Consider the following 14,130-nt stretch of genomic DNA (forward strand, 5'->3'; position numbering starts at 1 on the left):
TGGCCCTAAGCCTAATAGTTTTTAATTTAGAATGTTAGTACCTTAATTAATGAAAAGTATCTAAATTTGAGGATGCATATTTTTATCAGTTTTTGTCATCATCTTAAAATGATGCAAAAAATTGAGTATTTTCATAAGCTTGACATAGTGGTATATGTCTGGAATCCTAGCCCTTGGGAAACTGAGACAGGAAGATGTTCAATTAGAGCTGGCGTGGACTGTACAATAAGACCCTGTCTCAAGTTAATTAAGAAATAAAGTATTTTGCTGAGAAAGTGGTAAAGTAGTTGAAATACAACTTGAGTCTTTGTTTCTAACTTATTACTGTTACAATGCAAATCACAATGGATCAGTTGCTGGAGTTTAAGTTTTCATACTACTATATTCTTTGTTATTTGGATATCCGATGTTAGCTAGTATTTCCCAGACTTTGTTTCCATCTCTGAAAATAAGGCAGCTTAGCTTTTCTTAATGCGCATTCAAATACAGGCATAAATAACATGTGCTTTTTTTTTTTTTTGCCATTCCTGGGGCTTGAACTCAGGCCTGGGCTGGGCACCCTCCCTGAGCTTCTCTGTGCTCAACATTAGAGCTCTACCACTTAAAAAAGCCACTTCTGGCCTTTTCTGTGTACTTGGTACCGAGGAATCAAACCCAGGGCTTCAAGCATACTAAGTAAGCACACTACCATTGGCCACACTCCCAGCCATAAGATGTGCTTTATAAGATTATAATCTAGGGCCGGGAGTTTGGCCTAGTGGTTAAAGTGCTTGCCTAGCATGCATGAAGACCCGGGTTCGATTCCTCGGTACCACATACATAGAAAAAAACCAGAAGTGGTGCTGAGGCTCAAGTGGTAGAGCTCCAAGGACAGTGCTCAGGCCCTGAGCTCAAGCCCAGGACTGGCAAAAAAAAAAAAAAAAAAAAAAAAAAAGATTATAATCTAGCTAGTGCGGTGGCTCATGCCTGTAATCCTAGCTATTCAGGAGGCTGAAATCCGTGGATCTGTTCAAAGTTAGCCCAGGCACTAAGGAAAGTGAGATTCTTACCTCTCTTAAACGGAAGCAGGGCTGTGGCTCAAGAGGTAGGGTGGTGGCCTTGAGCTGAAAGCTCAGGGACAATGTCCAGGCCCAAGGGTAGGGTGATAGCCTTGAGCTGAAGATCTAAGTGACTGCACCCAGGCTAAGAGTTCAAGCCCCATGACACTCCCTCCCCCCCTCCAAAAAAAAAAAAGATTATGATCTATTAAAAGGAAAAAAAAAGTCACTATGTTATAATCTCAATGCGTTATAATAGAGATAGGGCATGTTTGGTATGCTGAAACACTAAGGTCAGGTTAAATTATCTTAACAGTTTATCAAGATCTGTTTCAGCAGTATTCTTTTTCTTTATAGTCCATGTATTTCAGTGAGGATGATATTGCTATCATTCTTCAGTAAAAATTGATTTGTGGGGAGAAAGTGATGTGAGTTTTTTTTTTTTTTTTAATGGAAATGGGATTTGTACTTTTTAGGCTGGTGCTCTACCACTTATGCCCTGTCCTTCAGGTTGACAAAGGATACAATTTTGTAGTTATTTTAATGGTGTATATAATTCTCCAAAGGATTATGTATTTTATGTATCTGTTTCATTAAAAGAAATATTTTTGGGCTGAGAATGTAGCTTAGTGATAGAACACATGATTACCACAAGCAAAGTCTGAGTTGAATCCCTAACACTGGCAAAAGTAATGGGGGTAAGAGGAAAAAATTAGGAAAAAAGCCTAAAAACATTCATTGAGGGAGGTATTATACTTTTAAAAATTAATGCTATTGTCAGGGTGGGTTACAGTTACATATGGAAGGTACTACATTTCTTAAACATTGTTACCTCCTCCCACATTTTTCTCCCACTTTCCCTTCCTCTCCCACTTCTCAATAATGTACTTTATCTTGTACTTTCTTTATTTTGGACTGGTTACCTCAAGGCAAGCTCCACTGCTGACATTTTGGGGATTCTTTTTTTCCCCTTTTTTCTTTTGCTTCCTCCCTATCTCACTTCCTCTCCTTTGTATTGTTGCTGTAAACCTAAGGCTGATAACCCATTGCGTTATATCCTCCGGTCTCCTTTTGTCTCATAGTCTTTCATATTTTTATATATTTCATTAATTTGGTAAAGGATCTTCTCCAAGTTGCATTTTTGAGAAGAGTATATGTAAGGTAAACTGTTTGAAAAGTTCTTATTTTATATAGTTGATTGATGGATTGTGTACCTACAAATCTTCTCTTTCTTTCTTTTTTTCTTTCTCTCTCTCTCTCTCTCTCTCTCTCTCTCTCTCTCTCTCTGTCTCTGTCTCTCTCTCTCTCTCTCTCTCTCTCTCTCTCTCTCTCTCTCTCTCTCTCTCTCTCTCTCTCTTTCTTTTCTTTCTTGGGCTTGAACTCTGGGCCTGGGTGCCGCTGTCCCTGAGCTCTTCAGCTCAAGGATATTACCCTACTCCTTGAGCCACAGCACCACTTTCAGTTTTCTAGTGGTTAATTGGAGATAAGAGTCTCTCAGACTTTAGTGCCTAGGCTGGCTTTAAACTGAGATTCTCAGATCTCAGCTCCTGAGGAGCTAGGATTGCAGGCCTGAGCCACTATGCCCAGCTTTTCTCCATCTTTTTAAAAGTTTGAAAAGCTCTTTATTCATGCTGTTTTAAAATTTGTTTTGGCTTTTTATATTTGTTCTTATATGAACTACTTTTTGAAAATGTGATAGTAAATATTCTGGTTTTAAGACCGCTTCTTAGATTTTTTTCATTCTAAATTGTTTTACTTGTTCTTTCTGGAACTACTGTTTGAAGTAGATTTGATCCATATGTGTGTGTGTGTGTGTGTGTGTGTGTGTGTGTGTGTGTGTGTGTATATATATATATACATATACATGTGTGTGTATATATATGTGTGTGTATATATATATATATATTTTTTTTTTTGAGATCCACATTATTATTTTTTTGAGATAGAGTCTCACCATGTACCCCAGGCTCGTACTGAATGATCCTCTTGAGTGTTCTATCTCTATCTCTTGAGTTCTTTACCTCTTGAGAGCTGAGTTTATAGGCATGTATGTGCCACCATAATTGGCTTTTTTTCTTCTAATGTTGTCTAATTCTTTTCTTCCATTGACATTTTAGTCTTTTCTATACCCATCTCCTTTATCCCATTTAAAAAAAAAAGATCTTTTTGAGTTTTATGGCTTTACTTTTCTCTCTGTCATCCTGTTCTTGTTTCTTGTTGTGGAACCTTTAACTCTAGGATGTTAATACATTGTGATTGGCTTTTTGTGTCCTTATATTTCTTTCCTGTTTCTTCTCTCATTTCATACTGTTTTTCAGTTTCTTCTGGTGTCTTTCCTCAAAGTCTGATAGAAACATCTCTTAGTGAACTTCTTTATTTGGTGGTGAGATTGTGAGTAATAGGCTTGAGGAGTCTAAATCTTAGCTTTTATTCCAGTTTTTATTTACAGTTCTTTTGTTTGGCACTATTTAGTTTCTATAGCAGAACACTCTTAAATCTGTTTCTGCTATCTATAGAGTAATGGCCTTATTTATCTTTCTATTCAAGTGATCTAGTAGGTAGTTTATAGGAAAAATGTAGTTACTGTTCAGTGTTGAAAAATTCTTCATAATTATATTATTTACAATCCCAGTGCCCTGCACCATCTCTGTATAATTGTTTTCTTTCTCCCTCCCTCCCTTCCTTCTTCTTGGTTTTACTTTCTTTTTATGCGGTCGTGGGGCTTGAACTCTGGGCCAGGGCTGGGCACCGTCCCTGAGCTCTTGAGCTCAAGGCTATCACCCTACCCCTTGAAACACAGTGCCACTTCTGGTTTTTTTGATGGTTAATTAGACATAAAGTCTCACGGACTTTAGTGCCTGACTTTAGTGCCCGGGCTAGCTTTGAACTGCAATCCTCAGATCTCCTGAGTAGCTAGGGTTACAGGAGTAAGCTACCACATCCAGCTTCTTTATTTTTTTTAGCCATTAAAAGTACTACAACAGTTACCCTCTGATCAGCTGTGTTCAAAAGAAAATTATTTCTTCAGCTTCTTTCATGCTCACTTCAAACACCCTTTTCAATTTTTAAAAAAATTTATTTTGGTGCTGAGGATGAGCAATGCTTGCTATGCATATGTGCTATATTACTAGGCCTCATCATTTTTTTTTATGGCCTTGAAAACTGGAAATGAGTTGATAAAGTGCTGAATTCATTTGAATAAAATTCCATTATGACAGACTAACTCTGGAGGTTATTTTAAAAGCAATTTTATCTAATAAGGTATTTAACGTATGTCCAAAAGTTTGCTTTTAATTTTTACCATTAATGTGAGTCAGCAGAGTTTTCACCCATTGTGTTTAAGAAATAATTGTTATTTACCTCATAAGCCTAGCTTAACAGTGCCATATTTTCTTTATCAGATCGGTCAATTAAAGCTAGTGTTCCTTGGTACAGTAATTGGAAAGGCACTTTGATGGAAATGAGAGAATCCTCGTTATACACAGGTATTTCTTGTTGCGGGTCTCAGTTTTCCAGATTGTTCTCACTCTATTCTTTGTCTGTTTCCTTACTTTTTCAGCTTTGTCCCAATTAACACGTCTTGTTTTTCTGAAATAAAGGAGGTCTGATAAGCCTTGTTCAACTTTTTGTCTTATCTATTATCTATTAATAATCTGTTGTGCTTATTTTTGATTTATATCATCTGCTAAAATAGGCATTTTATTTGACTGTGTAGGGTGAGCTTCATCTTTGGTAAGAGAAATCATCATGTTCTATATAGGTAGAGATGGAAAGGGTTGTGAGCAAAATAGTGATTTATTTTGAAATACACAAGAAAGTATTTAAGAGGAGAACTTTATCACTAAGTCTTTTAACATAATACATTTAAAAGGTTTTAGTTTTCCCTACTTTCTAGCAAAAAGTGTCTTTTGAAAAATAAAAAAATAGAAAGGTATCTTTAGATTATTTGCATTTTGTGAATTTAGAGGAGGACAAAGGAACCACATATTAACTTTTACAGCCTCTCAACGAAACATGGAAGGGGGAAACTTTACTTACCCTGAAAATGTCCTATCTAAAGGATGAAAACTCATTTCTAAGCAGAAAAAAGAAAATTCATTGTAAGTTTTTGCTTTGCTCTTTATATTCTTAGTCTAGTACCTGATACCTTTTTTTTTTCCTTTTTCTTAACTTTTTTTTTTTTTTTTGCCAGTCCTGGGCCTTGAGCTGAGGGCCTGAGCACTGTCTTTCATCTTTCTCAAGACTACAGCTCTACCACTTGAGCTACAGCTCCTTCTGGCTTTTTTCTATGTATGTGGTACCGAGGAGTCGAACCCAGGTCTTTGTGCATGCTGGGCGGCCCACCTGGTATCTTTTTTCGGTAGAACTTTGGCAGTTAATATTTAAGAACTAATGTGTGTAGGTGTATTTTTCCTTTTCAATTTATACATTTCTATAGTTCCAAAATCAAATTGAAGCATAGGTACAGCTATGTCTAATCTTTATCCATGTTCCTTTCTCTTTAAAAAATATCCTATCTTCTTTTCTTCTGTGCTTATAGATAATTAATTGTATTATTCCCCTTCCCCCCCACCACCACTTTTGCAGTGCTGGGGGTTGAGTCCAAGGTATCATGCATGCTGACTGAGCCCTTTATCATTTAGCAACATTCTCAGCCAAAATGTATTAGGTTTGACTTTATGTTCTTTTTGAAAATGTAAGCAAGTACATGTTTTCTTCTTTTTCTTACACAAAAATCCACTTCTCTGCTCTTGGCTTTTTTACTTAATATATCCAAGAGAGCTGTTTTTAGCAGTTTAAAGAGAAAAAAATTCTTGTTCTATTATATGTGCATACTGTAGCATTTAATAATGTATCATAGTTTATTTAACTAGTCTTCTCCTGATGGCATGAGGGTTTTCTAATCTTTGCTATTATAGATGTTATAAAAAATAGATGTAGAAAATCTTTCTTTGTTCTTTTTTCTTCTTTTTTTTTTTTCCTTTTTGCCAGTGCTGAGGCTTGAACTCAGGGCCTGGGTACTGTTCTCCGGCTTTCTCTAGGCTCTATCACTTGAGCCACACTACCACTTCCGGCTTTTTCTGTGTATGTGGTACTGAAGAATCGAATTCAGGGCTTTGTCCATGTCAGACAAGCACTCTACCAGTAGGCCATGCTGCTGGCCCCAAGTCTACTTTTTAAATTTAGAAATCCCAGCCCTTACTATGAAAGCAGTATGAGACTCTATGACTATAGTTTGTTAAATCTAGTCAGCATTGAAGCCACAGGTAAAATAAAATATCTATCTATAGATAGATAGATAGATATAGTTGCATACTTCCTTATTTTCTGTGGAAGTACCTTTTACTTAGCCAAAAATTTCATTATCTCTTTTCTTGTAGCTTATACTAAATTAAAATTATATTAATTTGCCTTCAAGAGACTGTTTGATTGATTTGGTGGGATAACATATGCTATTGGGTGGGGAGAAAATTTGTTTTCTAGTGTAACAGATATTAGTCTATATTCTGTTTTTTTTTGTCATTTTCATCTATTTCTGGTATTTTCCCTTGTTTATAGCAGAGAACATGAAATTGCCACAATAATAAACATCCTAATTAGACTAACGTTAGGTAATTTTTATAAAACCTTTGTTGGAATTGTTTTGTGTATTAAATAAGCATTTTTGTCATGATATAGGTCTTTTTACTTCAGTTCTTTTAATCTGCTTATATGTTAGCAGAAAATATGTGCTGCGTTTGCAGCAGTTATAGTATAAGCAGCACAGACTGCTAGGAGTGAAGTATCAGTGACAGTTAAACTTTCTAAATTCAAATTTGAGTAATTTCAAATAAAAGAAGAATAAATGTAAATAAACTGATTAGCATGGAGCAAGAGGGAGTTGACATTTTATCACGTTCTCCACATTTGTACAATGAGAATATTCTTTTCTGTATTTATAAGGTGTCTTCTGAAATACGCTTTAAAGAGGCTTTGTTATAGTCAGATTCAAGAAATCAGATGTAAGATAGAATTTGTTTATACTCATTGATGTTTTGTGCCATATATATAAATATAAATATATATATATATATATATATTTTTTTTTGTCAGTCCAGGGGCTTGAACTCAGGGCCTGAGCACTGTTGTTGGGCTTTCTTAAGGCTTGCAGCTCTGCCACTTGAGCCACAGAACCACTTCTGGCTTCTTTCTATGTATGTGGCACTGAGGAATTGAACCCATGTTAGGCAAACACTCTACCACTAGGCCAAACTCTGACCCCATAGGCAATTCTTTGCTTTTATATTTTCCTTACCCCTTTTCCTAGAAACTTCCTTACCCTTTTTCCTAGGCATGTCCTTCTATCACTTGTGACAACCAAAAATATCTTGGATACTTCCACATGTTTCCTAGGAGTTAAAAATCAACCTCTGTTGAGAACCAGTGTTCTAAAGTGGTATTTATAAAAAAGGATCTGCTTATGACAGAAGATGGTGGAGTAGGGTCACAATAAATAATGTTTAGAACATTAGTAGGTAATTGGTTGTATAGGTGTGGAAATAATTCAGTATATATATAAATATATATATATATATACTTCTGTGTATGAATATATTTGTGAATAGCTTAAAATATTTCTATATAATATAAATATCTTAAAGTACAGGTGGAAAATGCTTGACTGCTGCTAAAATTATCTTTCATATTGTTTAGGAATGTGGGATTGAAATTTTGTCTATTGTTAACTGATTATATTGGGCAACTTTAACCATTTTATGTATTAATTTTAGCTACTACTCCATGGTTTGAGTCTTACAGAGAGACCTTCCTTCAGTCCATGCCAGCATCGGATCATGAATTTCTGAACCACTATTTAGCATGTATCCTTTCACTTTTTGAGTTCTCTTAGACTCAAATATTAATGGAAGCCATTAATTTTAAAATAGTAAAATGAAGCAAATTTGTTGAAAGGCCATAGAGAATGGAAATATTTTGTGGGTGTGTTAAACCTGAGGCTTGAACTCAGGGCTGGGGTGCTGTCTCTAAGCTTTAATGCTCAAGGTATGCCTTACCACTTGACCCAGAGATTTCCTTCTGCCTTCTAGATGGTTAATTGAAGATGAGTCTCAAGGATTGTCCTGCCCATGCTTGCTTTGAACCATGATCCTCAGATCTCTACCTCCTGAGTGGTTGAGATTATGGCTGTGAGCCATCAGTGCCTCCTAGAATGGAGACATTTTATTTTCTTAATTTTGAGCTAACTTTGCTTGGGTTATTCTTTTTTAAATTTCTCCTTCCTTCCTTCCTTCCTTCCTTCCTTCCTTCCTTCCTTCCTTCCTTCCTTCCTTTCTCTCTTTCTCTCTTTCTCTCTCTCTTTTTTTCCAGTCCCGTGGCTTGACCTAAGTCCTGTCCTTGAGATTTCTCAAAGCTAGTGTTCTACTGCGTAAGCAACAGCACCACTTCTGGCTTTTTCTGTATATGTGGTACAGAGGAATTGAACCCAGGGCTTTGTGCATGCTAGGCAAGCACTCTCCCACGAGGCCTCTCCCCTCCCCAGCCTGGGGTATTTTTGAGGTTAGGATCCTCCTGTCTCTACAAGTAGTTAGGTGGGATATGCAGGTTTGCACTATCATGCCTAGCTAAGAAAAAGAAAAGTTAATATTTTCTTGGTCATTTCCTTCCTGGGACTGGGACCTAAACTCAGTGTGTGATAGATTTCCTTAAAGGCTGGCCCACCTCCTGAGCCACGCTTCTAGCCCCATCATTTTGTTTAATATGTCCTTGTCCTTGATAAAGAACTGCTGTAATAAATTAAGTTTTGCTTTTTTGGGGGGGGGGTGTCGAGCTAATTCTGGGGCTTGAACTTAAGGCCTCATGCTTTTGATTATTTCATTCAAGGCAGGCACTCTACCTCTTGAGCTATGCCTCTAGTTCTACCTTTACATTGCTTAACTTGGAGATAACAAGGTAGCCATATTTGTCTGTCTGGGCTGGCTCTATCCATGATTCTCGGATTTTGGTCTTCTCAGTAGCTAGGATTAGAGGTGTGAGCTGACAGTACCCAAGCATCAATTTTGATGAGTTTTGTTTATAAAGTAAGGCTGAGAGTTTGCCTTTTATTTTTCTTATTTGTTTAACTTGAATATTTCATTCTTAATATATTTTCTCTCTCTCTCTCTCTCTCTCTCTCTCTCTCTCTTTCTTTAATTCAGGGTGTTATGCTTGCTGGGCAGGCTCTCAAACTCTTGAAGTGTACCTCCAACCTTTTTCTTTTTTTTTTTTTTAAATGATAAAATATAAATATTAGAATTTGTTCTATCTTGATGATTATATGGGCTACGCAAACAAAAATGAATCAAAGCATCCATCTCCCACATTTAACCAAATGGATTTTGCCTGTTTATAATGCAGGTTGACTTAATTCAGATGGAAGCCATTAACAGCAAACCTTTGTAATTTAGGTTTGTCTGTAGCCATTCCAAGTATCATAATTCAGTTTTTTTGCTGTAAACTCTGAGACAGTATTCATTTCAGTCTTGAAGCATTCATATCTTATGTCAGACACCTCTTGCTAAGCTGTTAAAAGTTGTCTTCCTCTTTGTTAACCCAAGCCATTAGCAGTCTTAAATGTTATATAAAAGTAAATCCATGCTCCTAAGTATTGATCAAAACTTGTGCTCAGATCCCTTTGAAGAGCATTAGCTCCCTGAGGAAACAAAAAGGTCCTGACTGCTTTCATGAACAGTGACCCCGACACTGTGCATGTAATGTCCTTTGCAGCAGAAATCAAAAGATCAAGGAGCCCTGATCATATTGGCTAGTTTATCATGATTTATGTAGACGATACACTTGAAGTTGATCCAGACTGTATATTGCAACCATAATCCCAAGAAATTGTTCAATTTTGTACACTGAGTTCCAAAGCAAGTGAGATGCCAAAGCAAGTGAGAAATTTCAAAGCATCATCTTTCACACATAGAAGAAACAACTTCCTCCCAAACTCATTAACTGCACTGCTGACTTCACAGCCTTAAGATGACAAAATCCAAAGTTCTCTTAAATTTCTTGATTAGAGGAATTCATTTTCAAGGTGGCAAGCAAGGTGAAGAAGAATTTTCAGGCTTTTCTTTGCCGTGGCCCATGAACTCCAGTCATTCAATAGGAATCTCTTTCTCCTTTATTGCTTTCTGAACATTGCTGATAACGCTTGAACCGTCCCTGGTTCCGTCTCCGGAACCGTCCCCCATGAGGAACTTCTCGGCAAACCAGCGGTTGAAGCACTGATCATATTCGCACTTCATGTTGGTGCAAGCCTCCTTGACGCTGCTCATGGCAATGGCATCTTTTTCTTTTTTAAGGTAGGATTTTTCTGTGTCACCCTGGCTAACTTAAAATTTTTCCTGTAGTTCAGGCTAACCTCAAACCAGGTTTTCCTACTTCAGCTTTCTGAGTGCTGAGATTATAGATGTGTACATCCTATGCCTGGCTTATGAAGTTCTTGGCCTGGGTGCTGTCCCTGAGCTCTTCAGCTCAAGGCTACTGCTCTCCCCTTTGAGTCACAGCCCCACTTCCCTGTTTTCTAGAGGTTAATTGGAGATAAGAGTGTCATGGACTTTCATGCACCAGAGCTGGCTTTGAACATTGATCCTCAGATCTCAGCCTTCTGACTAGCTAGGATTATAGGCATGAGACCTGGCCCGACTGGCTTAGTAAGGTTGTTTGTTTGTTTTTTTGCCAGTCCTGGCTTGAACTCAGGGCCTGAGCACTGTCCTTGGACTTTCTCAAGGCTAGAGCTCTATCACTTGAGCCACAGAACCACTTCCTGCTTTTTTCTATGTATGTGGCACTGAGGAATCGAACCCGGGTCCTCGTGCATGCTAGGCAAATACTTTACCACTAGGCCAAACTTCCAGCCCTGGCTTAGTAAGTTTTTTTAAAGCATTTTAGAAAGAGCAAGTGAATGGTCAGTGCTAGTTGCTTCAGTGACTGCCTCAGAATGAATTGCTTACTCTGAAGATTAGATTTAAAGATAATCTTTCACATTTTTAGTAAACATTTTGTCCTCTGGTGATTATGGCCTTTTAATTTTCTTAAAGTTGTAGAGAACTGTGAAGAAGCAGTGTAAAATATGAAACTATATTAACAAAAAAGAGAAGAGCAAGATTTGCAAGAATTCTTCTTTAGGTTGATAGTTATATAATTTTGATATTGCTCATTTTATACGTGTACTTAATAAATACATAAGTGATAGAAAAGCTTTTAGTAAAATATCCTGTAAGATTTTGAATCTTTAATTATGTCAGAGTAGTGGAGAAATTAATTTATGCTAGCTGTGAAAACCTGTGTAGTGTGACATAGCTGACAAAATATTTCCTTTGAGTTCATATTTATAAGCTATTATTATAAGTGATAATTTCCTTAATATGGTACATAAGGTATGTTGGTAGCATCATCTAGTGAAGCTGAACCTATGGAACAGTTTTCAAAGTTGTCCCAGGAACAGCATCGGATTCAGCACAACAATGATTATTCCTACCCTAAGTGGTTTATACCAAATACACTTAAATATTATGTACTTTTACATGATGTAAGTGTTGGAGATGAACAGAGGTAAGTTTGTTTTTAAATTTGTTTCTTACTAGAGATTTATTAATTTGGACGTGGCTTGCTTAAATTTGGGATTGTTGAAAAATGAAAGCCTGGTGCCAGGGCTCATGTCTATTATTCTACCTACTTAGGAGGCTGAGATCATGATGACAGCTCAAGCCTAGCTGTGGCAGAAAAGTTTGGGAGACCTTGTCTTCAAGATAACCAGCAAATGTTTGGGAATGTGGCTTAGTGGTAGAGTGCTTGCACAGAATGCATGAAGCCCTAGTTTGATTCCTCAGTACCACATACACAAAAAATGTCAGAAGTGGTGCTATCGTTCAAGTGGAAAAGGGCTATCCTTGAGCAAAGTCCTAGGCACAGTGCCTAGGACTTGAATTCAAGCCCCATGACTGACAAAAAAAAAAAAAAAACCAGCAAAAAGTGGGACTGGAGATGTTTCTCAAATGGTAGAATGCTAGCTGAGCAAGAAAGCTGAGTGAGTATGAGGCCTTGAATCCAAACTGGGGTACTGCTCCCCACCAGAAAATCTCTAAGATAGTAAAAATTTATTGTAGCTCAGCATGGTGGCTCACACCTCTACACCTATCTATACATGAGGGTGAGATCGGAGGATCATGGTTTGAAGCCAGCCTGGGCAGGAAAGTCCATGAAACCCATCTCCAGACTACTCAGAAAAAGAGGCAAGTGGTGCTGTGGCTCTAGTGGTAGAATATTTGAGCCCAAAGAGGCTCAGGGACAGCACCCGGGTCCCGTTCAAATCCCAAGATTGGCAAATATAAATATAAATATATATATATGCATATGTATGTATATATGTGTATATATTTATATAGTAATGCAGTTATATTAGTTCATTCAGTGTTAGATTTTTACATGCATATATAAATTTTGTTTTCAATATATATTATATAATCTTTGTATGAAAGCACTTGTCATTTACATCTGTAGGTCTTGGTTGTTAGTATTTAATATAAAAATATTTTTTTCTTTTTATTAGTTTTCCCTGTAACTTTTTACTCCTTGACTGTTGCAAGGACATCTTTTGCTACTGTGTGTGTGTCTTTGTGTCTGGTATTAGTACTGGGAGTTAAGCTTAGGGCCTAGGTACTTCCTCTTAGCTTTTTTGCTCAAAAGCTGGAACTTTTACTACTTGATCTAAAGCTCCACTTCCATCTTTTTTTCTGGTTAATTGGGGATAAGAGTCTCACACACTTTCCTAGAATCCAACCAAGGCTTCATGCATGCTAGGCAACCACTCTACCTTTATGCCATATGTACTCCATATGTACTTTTAAATTAAATTACACAAATTGTTATGATTGGGATTGACTTCATACATGCTAGCCTCTGGCCTTTAAAAACTGTTTTTCCTTTGTTTTGTTTGAAAAGGATTCAGCTGAGAGCCAGCCTAGTAGGCTGGAGGTTCTTCCTAAGCCTCCAGAGTTCTGGAATTACAGATATGAACTACCATGCCTAGTTCTCTAACCATTTTTCAGTAAATTAAGCTCAGTAGACCCAAATCATTACTATCTTCATTCATGTGTTACTCATTTTCAGGATTTTTGTTGTTGGATAAAATATGCTGAATGATTTGGTTGCTAAAATCAGTTTCTGTAAGTTGAATGTAGTTTATAAATTACCTGTCCATAGTTGTTATAAAAGGTTTAAATAGTAATTCAAGTTTTAGTTTAGTTTTTTTTTTTTCTTTCCCCCAGAGTCCTGGGCTTGAGCTCTGGGCCTGAGCACTGTCCTTGGGCTTTCTCAAGGCTAGAGCTCTACCACTTAAGCCACAGCATCACTTCTGGTTTTTTTTCTGTGTATGTGGTACTGAAGAATCATACCCAGGTTTTCATGCGTGCTAGGCAAGCACTCTACCACTGGGCCAAACTCCCAGACCCCCTAGTTTGACATTATGAAGGCCCTTTACTGTGAGAGACATATATTCCCTTCCTCATCTAGTCATCTTTTGCTTTTAGTTGTTTTCTGGGTAGTCTCTAATTATTGCTTGGGGCCAACCTCATTGTAGCTGAGATGATAGGCAAGTACCATAACAGCCAACTTATTGCCTGAAAGGGAGCCTTGCTTAATTTTATCCAGGCTGGGCTGGAATTATGATTCTTCCAACTTTTGCTTCCTGAGTAGCTGGGATTACAAATCTTCAGTGGCTTGATGTTTAGCAGTATCATTGTTAAAAGTGAACATCAGTTTGATTTATTGTACATGTGTGTGTATATTTATACACATATTCTTGTTGGTATTTGTATATTTTTGTAGCTTTTTTTTTTTTTTGAAAGTCTGTGAGATTTTTATTTTCAGTTAACCATCAAATCACTGAAAGTGGAGCTGTGTCTTAAGTGGTAGAGCCCTAGCTTAAGCCCACAATCTCAGTGACAGTGACCTGGCCCTGAGTTCACCCTATTTTTGTAGCTTTTATTAGATATCTTTAATAATGCATAATGTGATTTAGTAGTTTGCAAGGTTTATTTGTTTAAGCATTTTTCAT

The 14,130-nt window shown here is 37.1% G+C and overlaps 1 protein-coding gene and 1 pseudogene across 2 annotated transcripts in view; one reads left to right on the top strand and one right to left on the bottom strand.

Moving 5' to 3' along the window:
* Trappc8 (trafficking protein particle complex subunit 8) overlaps nucleotides 1–14,130 on the top strand; it is a 73,681-nt gene that overhangs the window by 11,835 nt on the left and 47,716 nt on the right. Inside the window, exons 3-5 of one of the 2 annotated variants that reach the window (XM_090353287.1) lie at nucleotides 4,439–4,522; nucleotides 7,808–7,897; nucleotides 11,453–11,627. In XM_090353287.1, coding sequence (XP_090209413.1) covers nucleotides 4,439–4,522; nucleotides 7,808–7,897; nucleotides 11,453–11,627 — 349 coding nt within the window. The remainder of the gene's footprint in view (nucleotides 1–4,438; nucleotides 4,523–7,807; nucleotides 7,898–11,452; nucleotides 11,628–14,130) is intronic. The other variant, XM_090353288.1, reaches the window with a different exon arrangement.
* On the bottom strand, nucleotides 10,103–10,348 carry LOC150049783 (TP53-regulated inhibitor of apoptosis 1 pseudogene; annotated as a pseudogene).

The sequence above is a fragment of the Megascapheus bottae genome, chromosome 19 (genome assembly GCF_031878675.1).
Source record: "Megascapheus bottae isolate mThoBot1 chromosome 19, mThoBot2.hap1, whole genome shotgun sequence".
In the NCBI taxonomy this organism is placed as follows: domain Eukaryota; kingdom Metazoa; phylum Chordata; class Mammalia; order Rodentia; family Geomyidae; genus Megascapheus; species Megascapheus bottae.